The sequence below is a fragment of the Argentina silus genome, assembly GCF_951799395.1.
Source record: "Argentina silus genome assembly, chromosome: 10".
Lineage (NCBI taxonomy): Eukaryota > Metazoa > Chordata > Actinopteri > Argentiniformes > Argentinidae > Argentina > Argentina silus.
In genome coordinates, this window is record NC_139664.1 from 4,254,522 (window position 1) to 4,275,438 (window position 20,917).

Consider the following 20,917-nt stretch of genomic DNA (forward strand, 5'->3'; position numbering starts at 1 on the left):
TTGTACTAATTGAGGTAAAAGAAATACATTATTACGGTCAAAAACATTTGGTGGTTGCATACTTTCTAAACTTCAGTAGTCTGCACCATATAAACCATGGTGGTAATGAGCAGTCTTCCTGTAGCTTTAAATATGACTGCGGAAATTGTACCTCAAGTTAAAAATCTCTGACCGCAAACTTGCACAGTGTGATAAAAAGAAGTAATCACAAACTAGCACAGTGTTCCTCTGAACAAGTAGCCTACCTCACTGTCAATCAAATGTTCTCTGACAAATCACCATCTGTCGACGATGTTGGAAAGTGCATCTTTGTTTTTGCAAGGATGCTGCATTTGAAGCAGTTTCTAATCTCGGAACTGCAGAATCTGGAGTCTGAGTAGTGAGACGAAGCATTTTCTGAAGATCTTCATGCATTATAGATCGACACACCAAAGCAACATCTTATAATTAGTTAATAACAGCAAAATACAAAATCGCCGGAAGGCAGTATTATCTAGTTTTAGAACAGCCTAATATAGAAAATATCCGTTTTTGCTGTAGGTTTGTAATGATCAAATATTAATGGTTTTAATGACAGATGAGAGATTGGGTTTATGGTAATGAAAGCATAGAACACATAGAGAGCATTACCCCGTCGCACACCATTATAGAGCTATATTTTGTTAAATGTGCCTTAGGATAACTCCCTTGCATGCTGTTTTTGGCCTAAACAGTTCAGACTAACCCTACCAAATAAAGGCTATTCTTATTTTGCAAGGGAAACGAGCAAGGGCAACGAGGACAACAAGAGTAATGAATACAATTCTAATTCACACATTTCTTCTTGATCTTGATCTCAGCCAATTTAACTTGCTGCTTTTTCGTGAAGTTTCTAATCATTAGCTTATTGCTAACATTTCACTGCGTGCAAACGAAAATGTCTTCCAATCTCAGTCCCCTGCATGTGATATTATACTAAATAATATCGTTTCAAAGTTCGTATAGGCCTATCATTTCTCACTGGGGTTTGTTTGCTCATTAATTTTAAATCAATTCAGTTGACTCTTCCATCAGCAGGAGGTTGTGTAACTCGATCCCCGTTGTGTCCTTGTCTGGAGACAGGGGGCCCCAATCACGACTCGTGTCTCCCACACCGTACACGATTCAGGAGCTCACTTTTCCAGATGTATTTTTTTTTTCTCTGCCGGGGGAAAATGGCAAGAGGTGTTTGTTTATACAAGGCCCTTGTGGTGGTCTTATCTACTCAGGCCACTCACGCCGTGATTTCAGAGTTCTTCAGCAAGTAGTTTTACGGGCTATTGTTCTGTCGAATGGCTTCTTAAGATATGCTCACCGCCCCCCACCTCATTAGAAGCCAACTTGCAAGTTCTGATTTCAAAGGCACCGTCTCGACTCGGCCACACCATGATTTTTAGGCCTATAGGTTTATGCTTAGCCTAGTCAACATTGCCATGCATGCAATAATAGTTCTTCTTGTGTTATTCATGTTTTGTATTCAATAACAAAAGGCAATATGTTTTTTTGTTTTAATTTTACCCAGCTAATATGATTAATCTGCCACCACTACAATTCCTGTCTATATTGAAATTGTTATCGCCGTTTTCAAGTAGATCAAGTTTATGTTTTGGCAGTGGCCTATGCATACATGTGACAAACTAGAGGAAATGTTTTAAAAAAATAAAAGTTATAAGATAAAGTTGCAATACAATTAAACTAGTCTTATTCAGACTGACTTACTAGGCAATAGGGCCTAAATGTTTTTTTTTAACTAGGCCTTTGAGTTTCAGTAGGCCTGCTAAGGCTGTTTGGAAAACGTTATTGGCATACAACTTTCGATTAAAGAATGATTTTAATGATCTACAAAATAAACGTTCCGCTTTGTCTGCTGGGCTGACAAATTACCATTGGAATAATGTAGCCTACACCTTTGAAAGTAGGCATATTTGTTGTAGTGAGAAATAGATTTGAGCGCGCAGTTGTATGATTGATTCTTATGAATGGATGCGTGGGTATGCCAAATCTGTTTTCGTGGCCGTGACGTCAGCCACGACTCAGTTAAACAGAAGTTTTTGTGACTCTTGAGTCACGAAGCAAGAGGACGCATTCATTAGCGTGGTGGGACGGACACGCCCCTTTCCAGCTCCACTGCTTTATAACGGGCCTGGGCCTGGGCCGGGCAGAGGGAGTCAACACAATTGTAGTAGAAGTTGAAGCAACAGTTCCTTAAAAAAAAAAGATGTACTGGGATACCATCCTCAAGCCAAGCGAGAGAAACATAGACACCAAAGACTCTACGATCAAGGTAGGATTTATGTAATTTAAATGTTACATTTAATGCAGTCTGATAAACACTTTATTGACATTGTTGAACATTGGTTACTTAATTCTGGACAAGGACAGAATATTCTGGTCAGGAGCATGTCATTTACATTATGAACATGTAAAAATAATTCAGGCATGAACAGACACAATTGTATGAAAAAGAATAATCCACAATGGGTATATGAGTTTATGAGTTGTATATAGCTACATATTCATACCTGATAATCCTATGTTTTGTGTCCACGTAGATGGAGATGTGCCAAGCTGGATATTATACAGAGGACTTCAGAACACAGGAAGTTCCTGTTGGTTTTGACTTTGCGTCATACGGTAAGCCATGTTATTATTTAATAGCTAATTGATCTAAATTAATTAACCAGCTTACATAGGCCTGCAAACACTCCAAGCCAACTATACTAACTACTAATCACCACCACTAGAACTACTGGTAATAACAGTGGTAAAACAAATCTATAAAAAAATTATAATTATTTTTTTATCATTGTAGGCTACAGTATGATACAAACATTTAGGGTTCTCAGATCTTTCTGTGATTAGATTTCCAGCTATGTTTCCGGTGGCCCTGTCTGAGCAGCTGAAGGACATAGGAAATGTTTTGCAAAATGTGTATCTCAACACCCCTGTCAAAACCTCAAAATGAGACCTTGACATCAGGGTCCTCATACCCAAATCATGGGCTCCGTCAGGAAAAAGGGGTGTGTGTGTGTGTGTGTGTGTGTGTGTGTGTGTACGTGTGTGTGTGTGTGTGTGTGTGTGTGTGTGTGTACATGTGTGTGTGTGTGTGTGTGTGTGTGTACGTGTACGTGTGTGTGTGTGTGTGTGTGTACATATTCACTGTTTGCTGTTTGAGGAATGTCTGGATGAGGGAGGTAGAGAGACGGGGTGGTCGGGTTAAAGATACTCCCCGTTTTTTACCCTCTCTCTCGTCCCCTAATCCTTTCCTCCAGACTTCCTCCTCCAACAGATTTAGAGCCCCTCTCCCCCCCCTCTCCTCCTCCCCCCCCCCCCCATCACTACTCTGTCACACTCCCTCTGCTCGCATTTCCTCCCCTTTCCCTCTGTTTCCTCCTCTCCCTCCATTGAGCAAAATTGTTGGTGGGCTGAGATCTGGGTATTACAGAATCTGCAGTAAACAGAGATATGCGATCTATTATTTTACAGTACCGCGTTAAGTCAATACGTTTAGGCCTAATAAGCAACCCAGAGCGATTAAGTGTTCGATTTTTTTTTTTTGTCCTGTATGTTATATTTATAATCAATGGCAGCTTAGGCAGTCTTACGATGATGCAGTTTTAATACCTTGCACTGAATTATTCCATTCTAAATCCATTCCATTTCTTTTCCACTTCTGCATCATGATTAATAATGCAAAAAAAACCAACAACATCTTGAGCCATGCCTTTATTTCCTGTGGCCTCTGTTGATTGTTCTCCAATCTTTATGCCTGCTGACTCAAACCCATCCTTCTCTTGTATCTCTATGACCTCCAGACTACAGTGGTGAAGACCTGTCTTTTCTGTTAGACAGTAAAGGACCTGGACAGCAGCGTCACCCAGAGACCTACGGAGAGCCACAGAAGAATCTGTTCGACAACAGAGGTAAACACTTACACAGCCCTCATCAGTGTCTCAGCATAGTCTTAGTCAACTTAGTCAGACTAAAAAATAAAACCCCTTTCACTAGATTTTGCAAAATTTTCACTCATGTCTTTCTCTCGTTTTTTTTCAGTGAGCTCCAGTGATTCTGTCCTCTTCAACCTGGATTCATACCCAGAATTCAACTGTTGGGCATCATACCCAAGTGGTAAGTGTCAGTCCTTGTACTTAAACAAATGTATTTGTTGTAAGTCGCTTTGGATAAAGACGTCTGCTAAATGCCATGAATGTAAATGTAGTGTATAATGGTGGTTTATTCTATCTATCTAGATGGAATGAGTATGGACCAGACTCAAACGGGGTTCCAGGAGTCCACCCAGACGTACCACAGCCTGGTGCCGCTGTGTTCCCCTGCCCAGAGTGGACAGTTCAGCCCAGGCATGGACGACACCAACAGCCCCTTCTTCCCTGGGAAAGGAACCAGCCACAGGGGGACCCCCAGCAGCACCGTCAGCCTTGACCACCTTGGTAAGACCCTACCTTAGATTTGAGAGGTCACACTGAAAGGTTATCACCGACTTATGCGTCATCAGCCCTGTGTGTTCAGAAATATATTGCAAGGTTATTAGGCTGTGTGTTGTTATTTATTCATTTTTATTCATTTATATTTATTTACTTATTTACAAATGCACAGCCAACCCTCTGTTGTCGAGTTAAATACCTTACATTATCCCCCTTCTTCTTACATTATCCCCCTTCTTCTTCCACAGGTGAAACAGAGCAAAGCTATACCCGCCACTCAGGCGAGCTCTATGATGCAGAAGCACAGAGGCCCCCCTCCTTCTGGCCTGACTACCCCTCTCCCAGCTACAGCACACCACAGCCCCACACGCTTCCATCTTGTACCTCAAACCCCGGACCTCAACCCTCAGGGCAGTACTGCCCCCGTGTGACCAAACGCAAAAGTACACATTCCCAGAGACCGGAAAGGGAAGGACAGATGGTTGGAATGTCGGCTTATCCAGGTGATTGTTTTTGCCATGAACAATGTTATTCATAGAGAGCCAGTTGGGGTGCAGGCTTTCATTCGAGCCAGGTAGCAACACACCTTATTAAACTCAACAATGTCATTATTAAAGACTATGTGTACTGGTTCGAGAGTGTGTTACTGCTTGGCTAAAACAAAAGCCTGTGCCGATTTTCTCATAGCTGTCTCCCATTCTTCATAATGTGTTGAGACGTGTAGCTCAAGGCTGGAAAAGAACTACCCAACCTTAGTAACATGGCTATGGGAAGATATATTCAGAAGGTATGTGCTATTGTGTGTAACTGAGGTCCCAAATGCTGACGATGTGACTCCCTCTTCAGGATCAGGGCCCATCCAGTTATGGCAGTTTCTGCTGGAGCTGCTCCTAGACTCTTCCTGCCGTACCTTCATCTGCTGGACGGGAGACGGCTGGGAGTTCAAGATGTCCGACCCCGCAGAGGTGAGATCATCTGTTATTGTCTGGAAATAGTTCAATGCAAACCAGGGTGGACAAGGGGCGGATGTCCAGTGGCCACATGTCTCTCGCTCTTCTTAACTGACCACCGTTTTGTTTTTGATCCAGGTTGCTAAGCGATGGGGCCAGTGCAAGAACAAACCCAAGATGAACTACGAGAAGCTGAGCCGGGGCCTGCGCTACTACTACCACAAAAACATCATCCACAAGACGGCAGGCAAGCGCTACGTCTACCGCTTCGTCTGTGACGTGCAAGGGATGCTGGGAAAGACTGCACAGGAGGTCCTGGCCAGCCTGAACATTTTGCCCACAGGCACAGATTCATCCTGGCAGGTCCCAGTGGTGCCAGCAACTTCACCAGAGCAGGTCAGCGATACATGGGCATCGCAGTAGGGGGCGTGCGCCAGTACTGTTGGATCTTATTGGTGCTATTGGTTATAATGTTGTGGTCATATCACATCCGTGTTGAATGAGTACTACCCTGCCCAGTTACGATGGACTCTGAAACCTCTTGACATTTTAAGATATTGTTGAAGGTCCTTCTTGGTGTGAGATTGATTATAAGTTTTGTAATGTTGGGCAGAGGTTAATGTGCTCACCTTACACATATATTTTGCTACAGTCTCAATAGTGGAAGCTGATTTATTAGTTGCATGGACTGATATATTTAGCACTACAAATAATATGGTTGATACAGAAGCCTTCCATTTGATTTGTTTCCAGGGGAAGCACTGGTTTGTACATCTTTGATCTGTATGACTCCTAACCTTGAATTTTGTTTTGAAATGAAAAGTTTGACTGTACAGATGTAGTCTATTGTTATACAAATACTTACATAACTACCTCTCTAATTGCTGACAAAATGATGCGAAGAGGGACAGTGTTATTATGTTCAATGAGATGTGTAATTTGTTCATGATAGAGGCAATTGTTGTGTGTGATGATGCTTGTAAATAAACTGTATATAAATGGGGAAAAAAATGAAATAATTGTTGGCTTTTGATAGGCCCCCTATTGGTTTTGTTAAATGTTATTTCATTAGGTTTTGAAGCATATCGTTAGTAACCTCGTTAGCCTTCAGCTTTATTTAGGGACATGCAAGGCCCAAAGTGACCATTACATGCATATTATATTTGCATGCATATGACTATGCAACCATTTTTGTTCTTCTGCAATGCTGTCACAAATGTGCACTTTATTTACATTATTTGGTAAAGATATAATTAATTCAGCCTTTTTGTTGGACTCATTACTTACATTTATTTTAAGACGGTGTAGTAAATATACTTAGATGAAGAAAGGAAGCTGCAGAGGTCCGGATGAGTCAGTTTAATCGTCTTTTATTAATCATAACTTCATCATTACATTCCACGGCCAGATGTGGGGGCTCCTGTCCAGTCAATAATGTCCCCTCCTATCTAGTCCAGCCGTTCAGTCTTTTATACAAAACAGCCTGCTTTGTCTTCCAGATTTGGGCATGGAATTCCCAGGTCCACGTTACTCTAAACATTTTCAACCTATACGATGGTGATGTTTACGGTCTTCACCAAATAAGGCTATACCTTATGGTGCTGTTCACAGCCTTAACTAATTAAGACTACCCCCACCACTATCCCTCCTTTACCATCCCCCCAATCTACAGAGGTCAACTGCATGCTGCAACATTCCAAGGGCCTGACCCACCAGGCCTTCTTCTGGTCAGAGCAAAATACACTACAACGGCATGGTAGCATAATTATGACATCCATCCGGACCTTTGCCACCTAGGGAATTTTGTGACTGGACCACAAATTGTAGATGAGTACCCCTGCTCTAGTAGACCCTCCTCTGGCAGTAAGACTGCCAGGGAAATAGCCACATCATCTGTCACATCACTTTTGGGTACCCTGAAAAAAAGGGGGACTATGCATAAAAAGTGTTGGAATTTCCGAATGGTGAAACCAATATGTACACAAATACCATCAGATAGACGCTGAGAATCTCTACTTTAACGTCATTGTAATTGTTTGATTTAAATTGGATTGTCGAGCCAAAAGAAGAAAAAATGTTTCAACGTGCCATTACTTATACAGGGCGCTGTACAGTTGAAGTCGGGAGGTTTACATACACCTTAGCCAAATACATTTAAACTCAGTTTTTCACAATTCCTGACATTTAATCCAAGTAAACATTCCCTGTCTTAGGTCAGTTAGGACCACTTCTTTATTTTGAGAATGTGAAATGTCAGAATAATAGTAGAGAGAAATATTTATTTCAGCTTTTATTTCTTTCATCACATTCCCAGTGGGTCAGAAGTTTACATACACTTAGTTAGTATTTGGTAGCATTGCCTTTAAATTTTTTTAACTTGGGTCAAGCGTTTTGGGTAGCCTTCCACAAACTTGCCACAACAAGTTGGTGGAATTTTGGCCCATTCCTCCTGACAGAACTTGTGTAACTGAGGTTTGTAGGCCTCCTTGCTCACACACGCTTTTTCAGTTCCCACACATTTTCTATAGGATTGAGGTCAGGGCTTTGTGATGGCCACTCCAATAACTTGACTTTGTTGTCCTTAAGCCATTTTGCCACAACTTTGGAAGTATGCTTGGGGTCATTGTCCATTTGGAAGACCCATTTGCGACCAAGCTTTAAGTTCTTGGCTGATGTCTTGAGATGTTGCTTCAATATATCCACATCATTTTCCTTCCTCATGATGTCATCTATTTTGTGAAGTAAACCAGTCCCTCCTGCAGCAAAGCACCCCCACAACATGATGCTGCCACCCCCGTGCTTCACGGTTGGGATGGTGTTCTTCGGCTTGCAATCCTCCCCCTTTTTCCTCCAAACATAATGATGGTCATTATGGCCAAACAATTCAATTTTTGTGTCATCAGACCAGAGGACATTTCTCCAAAAAGTAAGATCTTTGTCCCCATGTGCGGTATGTCGGCTGTGTGGTCTCATGGTGTTTATACTTGTGTACTATTGTTTGTACAGATGAACGTGGTACCTTCAGGTGTTTGGAAATTGCTCCCAAGGATGAACCAGACTTGTGGAGGTCCACAATTTTTTGTCTGATTTCTTTTGATTTCCCCATAATGTCAAGCAAAGAGGCACTGAGTTTGAAGGTAGGCCTTAAAATGCATCCACAGGTACACCTCCAATTGACACAAATGATGTCAATTAGCCTGTCAGAAGCTTCTAAAGCCATGACATCATTTTCTGAAAAATTTCAAGCTGTTTAAAGGCACAGTCAACTTAGTGTATGTAAACTTCTGACGCACTGGAATTGTGATATAGTGAATTATAAGTGAAATAATCTGTCTGTAAACAATTGTTGGAAAAATGACTTGTGTCATGCACAAAGTAGATGTCCTAACCGACTTGCCAAAACTATAGTTTGTTAACATGAAATCTGTAGAGTGGTTAAAAAATGAGTTTTAATGACTTCAACCTAAGTGTATGTAAACTTCCGACTTCAACTGTATGTGTCTGGACCTGAAGAAAAAGGTATTTGATTTAGGGCCTTGAGCACAATATATTGTATGTTTTTGTCGACAGTTGGACAGATGGGTGTGGTGCAGAGAAGTGTGTAGCCTATATGATAAGACTAAAAACAAGGAAGCAGCAGACACAGCCGCTAGGACCTACCTACACCTCAGGACGTCACTCTTCGTTTAGTTTAATTAGTGTAATTATTATAATTGAATTACAAATGTCTGATAAAACCAAGAGAGACGTCATAGTTGACGTCCTTAGTGATTTGACAAAGTCAGAATTCAAATGCTTTGGAGCCAAACTTTGCGACCGCGCGCAGACGGAGCAGCAACCGCGCATTCGCAAGGCCAGCGTCGAGAATAAGGACGCAATTGACATCGCTGAACTTCTAATCAAATCATTCACGTCCACTGGGGCTATATGTGTAGCGGGAGAGGTGCTAAGGGCAATTGGCTGCAACGAGCAGGCAAAGGAACTGGAGGACTTTATGAAATGTAAGTAGTCGAGAATGAAAATTGTCAAAACAGAGCGGGTTAAGTGTTAAGTGACTTCTCTATTTTATTAGAAAAATGTGAAAAGCTGGAGAAGCAAACAGCAGTTTTGTTTTAGCAAACAGGTTGAGTTACACGAAAAATATATCAAATATGCAACTATCGATTACGAACTATGTATTTAAAAAAAAATATGGAAAATAAAGGGAAATTGTTAGTTTCACTTTCACGAATAGAATGACGTGTGTACACATCTGGATTTAATTGTAGACTTCAGGATATAACTAAACTGTGGAATAGCACTGTCTGCTTTTTATGTCGCCTTCTTTAGTGATTGGCATTTTCTCTTACTTGGCATTTGACTCTTAATTAATTTCTTATTTCTTTCAGCGAACGAGTGTTCTGCAACAGCTGGCGGGGCAGCGAGAGGAGCGTGTGCATCGAAGTACATGGTGGGAGGTAATTATGTGAAAAACAATGGACAGCAGATAAACATTTTTTTATCGCAAACAAAATGTTAGTCTATACTTCAGTGAACTGTAACTTTATATTAGAATTAAAGGAGGGAGTATCTTTATTTTAGCCTATTTTGCGGAGGTAGACTGATATAACTTTATGGACGATTCTTTATAGGCTCTCGCCTCCTCTGGAATCTTAGAAAGCCCTTTCCTTTTAAAACCGAAAGAAAAACGTTTGTACCCTCATGTCTCCGAACCACATACTGTATATATGCTATATACTGTAGGCAGGCATACTCAAACCAGGGGAGGCACGTAGTCTATAGTGTCAATACATTGCTGCAGGACATTTAATCACCTCCAAAAGTTACTTGACCCAAGACATGTCCCTCTCCCATCTCTACCTCAGGCAAGCACTTTGTGGAGCACCACCGGAACGCCCTGATCCAGAGAGTGAACATGGTGGAACCCATTCTGGATGAACTCCTGGCCCAGGGTGTCATCAAAGACGAGGGCTATAGTGATGTGAAGGCTGAAAAAACCGTCCAGAAAAAGATGAGAGAGCTCTATGCTGGCCCTCTGAAAGCATGCGGCTTAAAGGGCAAAGATATCTTTTATGAGATCCTTTTGGAGCAGGAGGAATTCCTTATCAATGACCTGAAGGATAACTGTGCCTAAAGACGCATAAAGTTGAGGAGGTACGAAGTCTAGGGCCAAGAGTCAAATGGCAACACTGCAATATGTACCATGAATAATTAAGAAAAAATATCACCAATGTTTATAATAAATGAATACATTTTCCAGCCAATTGATTTCTGCCTTTTCTTTATACAATGTAGTTATAAGCTAATACATTTACTAAACTAGTAGACAAGGCTATATGATAACTAACAAGTTTTAATCTAAATGAATGAACAGCATCTGTCTTGTTTTTTCAATGTTGTTTTTGTATTTGTATTTGTATTTGTTTTAACATAGACTATGTGAATGACTGTTTAGTAGAACATGTTCACACGCCTGTAGTTTGATCCAGGTGATTAAAAGTAAAGAACTGGTAACTTGGAAAAAAATTAGACTAAAGCACACTCTTTGTAAAAATACACCATAATTTACCTGTTATACCTGTTATACACTGCACATACCTGTAAACCCTGACGAAGGTCTGTTGACAAAACATTGTTTTTCAATCTTTTAAATGATGGTGGTTTTGCAACAAGTACCAGTGTTCTTAAGTCTCCTTTCTTTCCAGTGACAGACTGTTCCCTGTGGGCTCTGACTGGGACTGTGGCACCTTCTGTCTGACCTACACGATCTTATATGTCCTGCCCAGCTGATCATATGGGACACAGCCACAGTACTAAAACGACATATCCCAGCGTTCATTGGGAGTTAGCTAGCTATGTGACATCGACAACAAGCGAGAATGTCCTTCTGAAAATATGTCGGGCTCTAAAATCTAAACTAATACGGAATAGCACCGTGTAGCATATTTGAAAAGGTTTGTGTCTATTCGTTGTTACTTCGTATATCTAGCTTCAAACGCTTTGCAAAGCCATTAAGCTAGCAAGCTAATAACCTGCATTATGTTATGTGATACAACTGTTAGATCCTGCAACTACTGATTGGTCAAAAGGTGCAGTCCAGCTGTGCTCAAATAACGACAGCAAACCTGAAAACATATTTACTGTTCCATTTGAATGATCACTGCGCACAATGTGACCAAAAAAAGCACTTTACCTCCATGGAAAATAAAGATAGGCTGATCATATTCGGCCACGCATTTCTAAACTAGTAACCAACCTGCGTCCCAGACGATCGTTACTCAGAAAAGATTAATATCGGTATGAATGAACCCTGCAACTAACTGATCATAAACATGTGTTTATGTGCCTTTCCTGTTAATCACCTTTCGCTCCTCTCATAGGTGTAATGGTAGTCTCTGGCCACACACTTTTGTACAAGACAATAAGTTTCACCTGCTCTGTGTTCAGTAGGTGTGTGCCTTCTGAACGCCGTGGGTGAGATGAGTTGTGCCATGCAGCTGTTGATGCATCGTGGGGATTTCTGCCGCAACCAGGTGCTGGCCTGCCAGTCCCTTCTACTCCGTTCGCTGAGCTCCGGTCACCGTGTGAGCCCTAGCCTGCGGGAGAGCTACCGGCTGCTGCAGCTCCCGGAGGAGGGCGACAGCAGCCCTGCGCAGGTGAAAGAAGCCTATCTGCACATGGCCAAGCTGTACCACCCTGACTCAGGCGCTGCCGTGGCCGATGCGGCGCTGTTCACCCGGGTAGAAGAGGCGTACCGCGCTGTGCTGGCACACCAGAGCCAGGCCAAGAGGCGTGGGGGAGCGAAGGAAGAAGAAGAAGAAGAGGAGGAGGTGAAGACCAAAGCTCCTCAGCACCGCCATTACCTGAGTTACGATGGCCTGGGCTCGGGCACGCCCAGCCAGCGCGAGCGGCAGTACCAGCAGTTCCGTGTGGACCGGGCAGCGGAGCAAGTTCTGGACTACCGGCAGAAAAAGCACGAGAAGGCGGCTGCAGCTGAGGGGGCGCTGGTGGAGAGACAACTCCGCAAGCGTAGCCGACAAGCCCAGATCACGCAGGCAGTGGACAGGCTGGTGGAGGACCTCATCCAGGAGTCCATGGCCCGCGGAGACTTCAGCAACCTCAGTGGAGCCGGGAAACCACTCAACAAGTTCGAACACAACCCCTACGCCGACCCCATGACCCACAACCTCAACCGCATCCTCATAGAGAATGGTTACCAACCGCCCTGGATCATCACGCAACGGGATATCCGCGAGACCACCTCGCTGATCCGTGATAAACTGCTGCGGGGGAGGGCGAGGCTAGGCGATCCCATGACCGCCAGGGAGCGCGCTCAGTGGCATCAGCTGTGCGGAGCTGTAGGGGAGGAGCTGGTGAAACTCAATAAAACAGTGGATAACTTCAATCTGATCGTGCCCATGCTCAGCAGGCAGATGGTCCACTTCAGCTTGGAGCGGGAGATCAACCGCGCAGAGAAAGCGGCCTGCCAGTGCAGACAGGAGAGAGAGAGCGAAAGAAAGAGGGCACGCGAGGATGAGAGAGAAAGGGCTAATAAACTCGAGACTCGTCAAGGTTTGCTAGCATGGATGCTGAATTTACTCAAATGGACAAGGGTGTCGGAATGAGAACAACTATATTTCAAATCAAGTTTTATTTATAATCCTGTCACACAGGTGTGACAACACAATTATCGTAATTGTCAATATCAGTTTTTCTGGTGCTCCTGGATTGAATCAGCTGGTCATCCATGTATTTGACAGCACTTGTTGCTATATGTAGTTGTCATTACAGTGAAAAAGAGCAGACCACTAAAACACTGACCTCCGTTACTTTACGGTATCCCAACTCTGCCCTGCTGTATGCCTACTCAATGTCAGTAGAACGAAGAGTGAAATTATAATAGAATAAGACTTAAATAAATTATTCACTGCAAGAATTGGTTCGTCAAGTTGATAAGTTGAATGAGTCAAATGACCTTTTGACTTGATGAATGAAGAACTGAACATGTATGGCTTTGTGCTGGTTATGGACAGATTCAGTGGGGAAATTGCTGACAGTCAGTGAAACCACACAACACTCAAAAAAGGGAAATGCAGAAACCTCTAGAACTTTATTTTTGAACATGAACATTGAACATGAACATTTTTTAACATTTTTTTTTTTTTAACATGAACATGATATTGTACACCACTATATCTTGCTCTCTGATAATATAGATTAATAACATGATTATATAATATATAATATTCTGACATTAAGTTGATGGTTAAGCTAGTTAACTCCCCATTTCCCACTAGCCTATCCCGGGAGCTGCTCCAGCGCTGCAGGGTTGCAGATGATAATGGGGTCCTTCCCATTGTCTCCATGGTGCGGAGCTGCCCCGTGCAGTGCCTGAGTGACAGCCCAGAGAGGGGTGAGCGCTTTGGTCCAGTCATGAGCGATGTACTGGTGATAGGGGTCGTGGGAGCTCTCCAACTTCTTGGATCGAATGTAGCTGAGCATGATGCCGAATGTGAAAAAACTGAACATACCTACCATCAGCAGAATATACACCATGCCCTGAGCCTGAGCTTGAGCTCTGGCCCCGCCCACAGGTAGCACGGCCTGCTGGGTAGTGTAGTTTTGAGGTAGCGCCGAGCCAGCCACACTTGTGCCATTCAGACAATGCTGCAGAAAGGAGAGCAGGAGAGACTGCAGCTCTGTGCCGTTCAAGTGCAGCATACCTGACATCTAGTGGTTTTTGAGGAAACTGCAGCTTTGGTAACTGATGAGTAGAGGAGAGGCAAACTTCAGAACAAGCTCACCTAATAGTACATCCCTCTACCTATAATACCCCCCCCCCCCACACACACACACACATAATACAGCTAGTCAATCTCTAGCATACATACACACCAGGGGAGAGGCTGGTGGAGGTAGAAATCAGAGGACAGGGTCAAAAACACGTATTTGATACCATTCTTTATTCCATTCCATGCATTACAACGAGCCCGTTCTCCAATTTCTGCCTCCACCAGCCTCCACTGGTATAGACACACTGATGCTGAAGACCTCACCTCTCTTGTCTCTTGATGTGGATGAAATACCTTCAACTCTATGGTTCCTCCCTCAGTTTCTCGATCTTCCGGAGACAAAAAAAATCTCCTTCCTGCTACAATTCTCGCTTATGACACTTTAGTCAAGGAAAAATCAAGAAATACAGAGAAAGTACCTAGGAAGCTTAAGCACTTTTGATGTAAAAATAAATAAATGCTGATTATCCCGTATAATTATGTAGAATGTTGGTTGCTGTGGCTCTGTCCCCGTCTCCTGTCTTGGGGATGTGAAATGCCAGAGAATCTGGTTTCACCTCACCACACACACACACACACACACACACACACACACACACACACACACACACACACACACACACGCACACACATAAACCTCCACACCAAGTCACCCCACCCACCCTCTCTCTTTCTTACTCTCTCTCTTTGACTGATACACACACACACACACCAGGCCCCTCGCACACACACACACACACACACACACACACACACATTGTGCTCTCTCCTCTATAGAGCCTCTTCTCTCATATACACACACACACACAGAAACAGCATGTTCAACATGTCAACACATTTAATGAGACAGAGGTCATAGGTCAAGGTCAGAGAACCTCTCCAGGGTAGTGGTGCTGTCAGGACTGCAGGGCACCACAGTTTTATTATGGTTCATTTATGGTCATTTTTGATAGAACAGTGTTGTTGCCTTAACACACCAACATAGCAATGTTATGGTTGTGTTTGTAAAGTCACATAATAATTCACACATACATAATGTGTTTATAAGGTCTATCTATATTCATGTCTTTATGGTCAGCCTCTGTATAGTTGGTCTCTGGTTATATCTATATATTCAGTCTCTAATCATGTCTTAATGGTCAGTGTCTGATTCTGTCAATATGTTCAGTCCCTGTTGATATCTGTATGGTCATGTACAGTCAGTTCATGTGTGGTTGTGACGGAGCTTGGCTGTAGAGAACAAAGCTGCATTCAGACCTGAGGGAGAATGGACAGACCACAAGACTGCTCAGACAAGATTAGGTTACAGAAGCAAATCACCTCCAAACGTCCTTCTCTCCCTCACTCTCCCAATGTGTGTGTGTGTGTGTGTGTGTGTGTGTGTGTGTGTGTGTGTCTCACGTACATACAAGCTCTTGATTCATACACGATTTGCCTGTAATATACCAGGTTTGAGCAGAGAAAGCAAAATTGAGAAATATATTTGAGTCTAATTTGGATAACTAAAGCATATTGTGCACAAAAGTACTGTGATCATTGCAGATAGACATGAAATGAACAGATTTTCTGTAAAGTGAGTACAAAGAGTACAGAACTATGCCTGTCTATGCAACGCAACACATTTCTATCTGCATTATGTTGGTTGTTCTGAACGGTGTTTTCTCCATAGAAGGCCCCTGATAGAACAGGAAGATAGTGTTGTTATTGTGGTCATGATGACTCCCACTATTGTGGGCAGAGTTTGCCATCTGCTGGTGAGAGATATGTATGAGAGATGTGTATGACAACAGTGATGGCAAGTTCCATTGAACCTGTCTTGAATGTGAGAACAAGGAAATCCTTGGTTTAAATAATGATGGTGGGAAAAAGAGAGGCTGTCATAATTATGAACAGCATACACATGGCATAGGATAGCAGAGAAAAAGTACAGTTTGTATCATAACATCACTGCCTCTGGGTCAAAATACCAATTCAAAGTCAGAATGTACTCCTACACATCAAAGAAAACATCTGAGTGTGTGAGGACATAGTTGATTCGATTTTACTTTATTTCTGCTTGCACTGTCAAACGATCTAGTAACATTATGATTAAATATACAGTTACACATCAGCACCCTCAACATTCAGTACATCAGTAAATCAACGTGTTAAATGTTAAATGTTGCATTCCGATCATAACATTTGTAGGAAAGTATATGTTGATCAGGGGAGGCTGGTGGAGGCAGATATCGGAGGACAGGCTCATTGTAATGCATAGAATGGAATGAGGAATGGTATCAAACATGACCACGCGTGTTTGATACCATTCCTCATTCCATTCCATGCATTACAATGAGCCCATTCTCCGATTTCTACCTCCACCAGCTTCCACTGATGTTAATTATACCTAACAACACTGGGGCTTTAGATCCTCAGTTGCTCCTGCCAAAGTATTCCAGCTCAGGTGGGACTGTGTGGCTGTAACATGAGCTCTTCATGACCTATCATGTCATTACAACACTCTCTGTTTGGTTAACACTCAAAGGGCCCCAATTTGCTTGAGCAAATAGTGCTAAACAGATAAAACAAATATACCTTAACAACTCATGATTTTTATTGTACCTTGTCTTTAACAATGTTTTTGAGAAAACATCGACTATTCAATTTTTGAGTTTTAGTAAACAGTCTGAAAATGAATAACATATCATCCACACGCCAGTTGCAGTATTCAAAACTCCCATTGGATTGGGAGTCTATTAGTCATGTAGTGGTTACGATTGCAGACTTCTGCTCACTTTTTGGCAGTTTCCTGCACATTGCAAATTGGAGCCCACCACCTGTCAATCTAATCACCACTCACACCAGCTGCAACTGCAACTAACTTCTACAGTAAATCATACAAGTTACATGCTGTATACGTTTTACATAGGCTTCGTCTTCTTAGCATGTAGCAGCAAAGACATTCAAATTCAATCACCAAGTTGTTATACCATTGGAGTGTAGTGGTAACATTTGGTTGTGACAGCAGAGTCCTCCAGCTTTCATACTGCTCACCTAGTGGATACAAATAAAAATATGAAACATGAAGATCTAACATAAGGTTGAGCAAAAGCAATGCAAAAATCGACATCATGTTTTTAAAACTCATCCATCACCCCCTTGAAGTCTTCCACCATTAAATGTCTAATAAAATCATATCTACAATCATGTCTCATAATCGTATTCACAAGGACTTCCAAACAGACTCACCAACAATCAAGTTACTCCAGATGAACCCCGTCACAATTGTCCTTTGATTCTAAAGGTCTGGAAATATCAAACAACAGACTGAGTTAATGGGTAGAAAAAGGGTTTATGGTGAAGGAAAGAAGACAAAGAACGAGATTAAGTCATGTAGGGCTGAATCCTAAATGAGATTCTCATCAATACATGATTTACGACAAAGCTCAGATTATATTGCCTGCGCATATCTCAAGATAGGTTTCAGCCCATGTCGATCAGTGGGCCAGTGGAGAAGGAGCAACATGCATCTGGAGGGTTTAAGTGTGAATGTTTTCAAGCTTTCATGTATAGAATATAGTTTATTAGGGTTAGGGTTAGGGTTAGGGTTAGGGTTAGGGTTGGTATAAATCCACTTGTATGGACAATGGGGCTCACTGGTTTTGGGCCTTCAAGGCTTTGCGAGCCTCCCGAGCCTCGTGCTCAGCAGAGATCTTCCTGTAGCAGTGGATCAGCACCACGATCAACCACAGCTGTAGCACCACGATCATCACGTACATCAGGATCTCAGCAACCACCGCCGTCAGCTCCCGATTAGCTGGGGAGGAGCCAATAGGAATGCTTTACAGATATCACATGCATATGCATTTCATTCCTATGGAATGTTGAGTTATAGACTACAAGCCAACGTTAGTGAGAATGATTGGAGGCAGTACTTTCGAGACAAATAATAGACACAGGAAGGGGTAAACAATTCACAATGTAAAACAGGGTCATAACCCTAACCCTAACCCTAACCCTAATTTATGACTCATGAGGAGACTAAAATAGCACAGAAAAACCTGAGAGGAAAACTTCATACAACTACCACTAAAAAGGAGAGGGGGGCAAAAGCACTCCTCATTGGACCCACTCCTCACCTACAGCCACCACAGTAACCTCCACCTCCTTTTGCACAGTGACATATTCATTGTCCAATGGGAGGAAAAGGGTGCGTTGGAAGGTGCAGCGGTAGGTGCCTGTGTCGTTGAAGGTGACATTGTGGATGAGGACAGCTCCTATCCGAATGTCGTCAGTCCCCGTCGTCCCACGCCACTCCAAGCGGTCCGCAAAGTCCTCGTGGAGGATGTCGGGGTTGGGGTTGTCGTAGTGAAAGATCTGACAAGAGTGGAGAAGACCCACACAAGGTTAAGATGCAGCCTGAGTTCTATTGTGGTTATGTTTCTGCCACTGTGGGTGTTCGTCAGACTATTTTGTGTACTCGGAACCTATGAATCCTGCTGGATGTGTGTGCAATGCACTACTATGACCTGTACCTAACTGAGTGCTCTGACCAAGAGGTAACAACATTAGCCATGAGAATAAAGCATCTGTATATCTTTAGATCTTAGAACTTAGATATTGCTAGAAATTGAAATGGACAATAAGTCTGAATTTCAACAACCAGCACTAAAAGTTACTCTACATCAATCCTTGATGCTGGAGGTGTCTGTTCTGCATGGATTTCTGCATCCAGTGTTCTATATCGAATAAGGCCCTGCGTAGAGAGAAAGCCAACACTTACATGTAGAAAATCATTTTCCCCTGTTGGTCTGAAGTGCCAGTCCACAGTAGCATGGGCTGGCACCTCCTCTCTCTTCTTGCAGGAAATGCAGCCCATAAAGAAACTCTCTCCTGCTACTGCCTCTGTCATGGATTCCACCTCTGCACAACCCCCATGGCACTGAGACACTGTAACCAGGGAAAGACATGGGGCCAGCGGCAGAAATGTGTGTGTGTGTGTGTGTGTGTGTGTGTATCAATCATCATCATTATCATCAGTTGGTGTGATATTAACCTTAAACATCTGGATTTTGCATTACCAATTCGAATAATGGTGTCCGAGAAAACTTACCATAAAGAAGCAGGAGTAATAACTGTCGCATCATTTTCCTTCAGGAACTTGACACCAGCGATAGAAAAGAAAATCAAACGTTTTTCTCTTTGCTTTTCCAGACGTTTTCTTTTTCTAATGATTGAACAGCTTTCCAGTAGGCCAGTGTTATGTTAACTTCTTCATTGTTGTAAACTCAGGACTTGTTCCAGTCTGTCAACTTCTGATTCCCGCGTCGTCAGAGAACATTTCCAATCGATATATAACTTCGATTAAACTGGACTGCTGTCTACATAGTCGCTATCAAGTTACCAGGTAGCGAAATAATAGTATGTCTTGTTTATTCTCCTACAACTCCTCTTGTAATGACAAAAAGCCGTGGAGCTTTTAATTTTTAGCCTACTCTCTACCATATATCCGTCTGTATTCAAGAAAGCTATAATTAGACCGTGTGAATCCCTGTGTAGAGCGCAAGCCAAGACGGAATACGAGTCGTTGAAATCCATACTATTGCGAGATACACGCCTCAATCCGGTAATCAGCTAAAAGTCCTCAATTATGAAAAGAGAGCATGAAATAAGTAATTCGTAAACAAACATAAAAACGTTTTATTAATCAAATGAATTGGTTTTAACACGTCATTGTTTTTTTTAATGTTTATTCATTATAAATTAATTATATTCTATAGTCAGAGTTATGAACATATTGTGTAAATAATAATATACTGAAAATGTGCACATTTGATTATTTATTGACATCGTTTTTTAGGCTAGACGTTAATTTTCTCCAAAAGGACAAGATAAATAGACTTACCTCTGGCATGGATATCTGACGTACAGTAGATCAGTCATTCAAATTCATGGTTTAATATTTACTAATCAAATGAGGCAGATACGAACACATGTTTGTGTTTTCAAATGTGCAGCATCGTTTTTGTTTATTTGGCACAAGAAATGTCAAAAGCACTTTAAAAACAGAACATTGGTATTGTGGTGTGTTCTATTTTAAACAATGAAAACATCTATAGACCTGCATTATACTTTATTTCTTTGGTTGTTCAGTTATTCGATGGCCTTTAACAACAAGAGAAAGGACCTTTGTCAACCACGTTGAAACACACACATATGCAAATGCTCCAATGGGTTTATTTGCATATTCCTTGCACAAAAGGCCTATTGCAATCCCTCCCGAAGCTTTATGAAGTGCATAACGTAACTATGATGAACTAATCTTTTAGAATGAATATGCTTCAAATGTGTTAGGCCTATAGCCCCATACACGTTTTTGAACAACATGAACATGTAGTGAGGCCCTACATTTCATAGGCCTGTGCCATACTGCTCTGCCGGCTTGACACTTATGCAGGGTTGGCTGAAATAGGTTTATCTAACCTTATCAGCTATCATATCTGTTATCAAAGCTCATTCAATGTCATTTGAAAGGAACATAAATAGAAGGCAAGGTTGACAAAATAGACATTGACTGAAGGACAACAAGATTCTTGTGACGCATACAGAATGAGGGGCACAAATGATGACACCCAACACCTTGAAAATCTGAAACCGATGTTCTAATTTGTCTGATGTAATGTGTTAATATTTTTTAGTCGGTTGATGAAAAATGCTTTTCAGTGCATACTGTGAA

The 20,917-nt window shown here is 42.1% G+C and overlaps 4 protein-coding genes across 4 annotated transcripts; 3 read left to right on the forward strand and 1 right to left on the reverse strand.

Moving 5' to 3' along the window:
* Positions 1-2,236: 2,236 nt before the first annotated feature.
* etsrp (ETS1-related protein) lies at positions 2,237-6,549 on the forward strand (the record flags this gene model as incomplete). The annotated part of the gene is made up of 8 exons (XM_083678504.1): positions 2,237-2,302; positions 2,571-2,652; positions 3,834-3,941; positions 4,072-4,146; positions 4,269-4,466; positions 4,709-4,963; positions 5,307-5,425; positions 5,549-6,549. The coding sequence occupies 8 exons, from the start codon at positions 2,237-2,239 to the stop codon at positions 5,831-5,833; spliced, it is 1,188 nt and encodes a 395-aa protein (XP_083534630.1). The 3' UTR covers positions 5,834-6,549.
* Positions 6,550-9,040: 2,491 nt separating this feature from the next.
* On the forward strand, positions 9,041-13,552 carry dnajc28 (DnaJ (Hsp40) homolog, subfamily C, member 28). Its single transcript, XM_083678672.1, has 4 exons — positions 9,041-9,411; positions 9,799-9,867; positions 10,276-11,364; positions 11,858-13,552. Exon 4 carries the CDS (start codon positions 11,890-11,892, stop codon positions 13,033-13,035), a length of 1,146 nt encoding a protein of 381 aa, XP_083534798.1. The 5' UTR covers positions 9,041-9,411; positions 9,799-9,867; positions 10,276-11,364; positions 11,858-11,889; the 3' UTR covers positions 13,036-13,552.
* Positions 9,135-10,544, forward strand: pycard (PYD and CARD domain containing; the record flags this gene model as incomplete). The annotated part of the gene is made up of 3 exons (XM_083678589.1): positions 9,135-9,411; positions 9,799-9,867; positions 10,276-10,544. The coding sequence occupies 3 exons, from the start codon at positions 9,135-9,137 to the stop codon at positions 10,542-10,544; spliced, it is 615 nt and encodes a 204-aa protein (XP_083534715.1).
* Positions 13,553-16,541: 2,989 nt separating the features above from the next.
* Positions 16,542-19,675, reverse strand: LOC310811092 (sodium channel regulatory subunit beta-1). The gene is made up of 6 exons (XM_083679116.1): positions 19,295-19,675; positions 18,965-19,131; positions 18,321-18,558; positions 17,839-17,998; positions 17,431-17,487; positions 16,542-17,235 (listed from the first exon to the last, which is right to left on the reverse strand). The coding sequence occupies exons 1-5, from the start codon at positions 19,326-19,328 to the stop codon at positions 17,442-17,444; spliced, it is 645 nt and encodes a 214-aa protein (XP_083535242.1). The 5' UTR covers positions 19,329-19,675; the 3' UTR covers positions 16,542-17,235; positions 17,431-17,441.
* Positions 19,676-20,917: the final 1,242 nt, after the last annotated feature.

Bases quoted from the DNA above. Each gene is read 5' to 3' on its own strand.
- dnajc28 (XM_083678672.1), top strand. From the start codon at position 11,890: ATGAGTTGTGCCATGCAGCTGTTGATGCATCGTGGGGATTTCTGCCGC.
- LOC310811092 (XM_083679116.1), bottom strand. From the start codon at position 19,328: ATGATGCGACAGTTATTACTCCTGCTTCTTTATG. The intron at 17,999-18,320 runs GTGAGGAGTGGG...GCTCCTCCCCAG, and splicing joins GGTTACTGTGGTGGCTGTAG to CTAATCGGGAGCTGACGGCG. The intron at 17,488-17,838 runs GTGAGCCCCATT...TGATATTTCCAG, and splicing joins GCCTTGAAGGCCCAAAACCA to ACCTTTAGAATCAAAGGACA.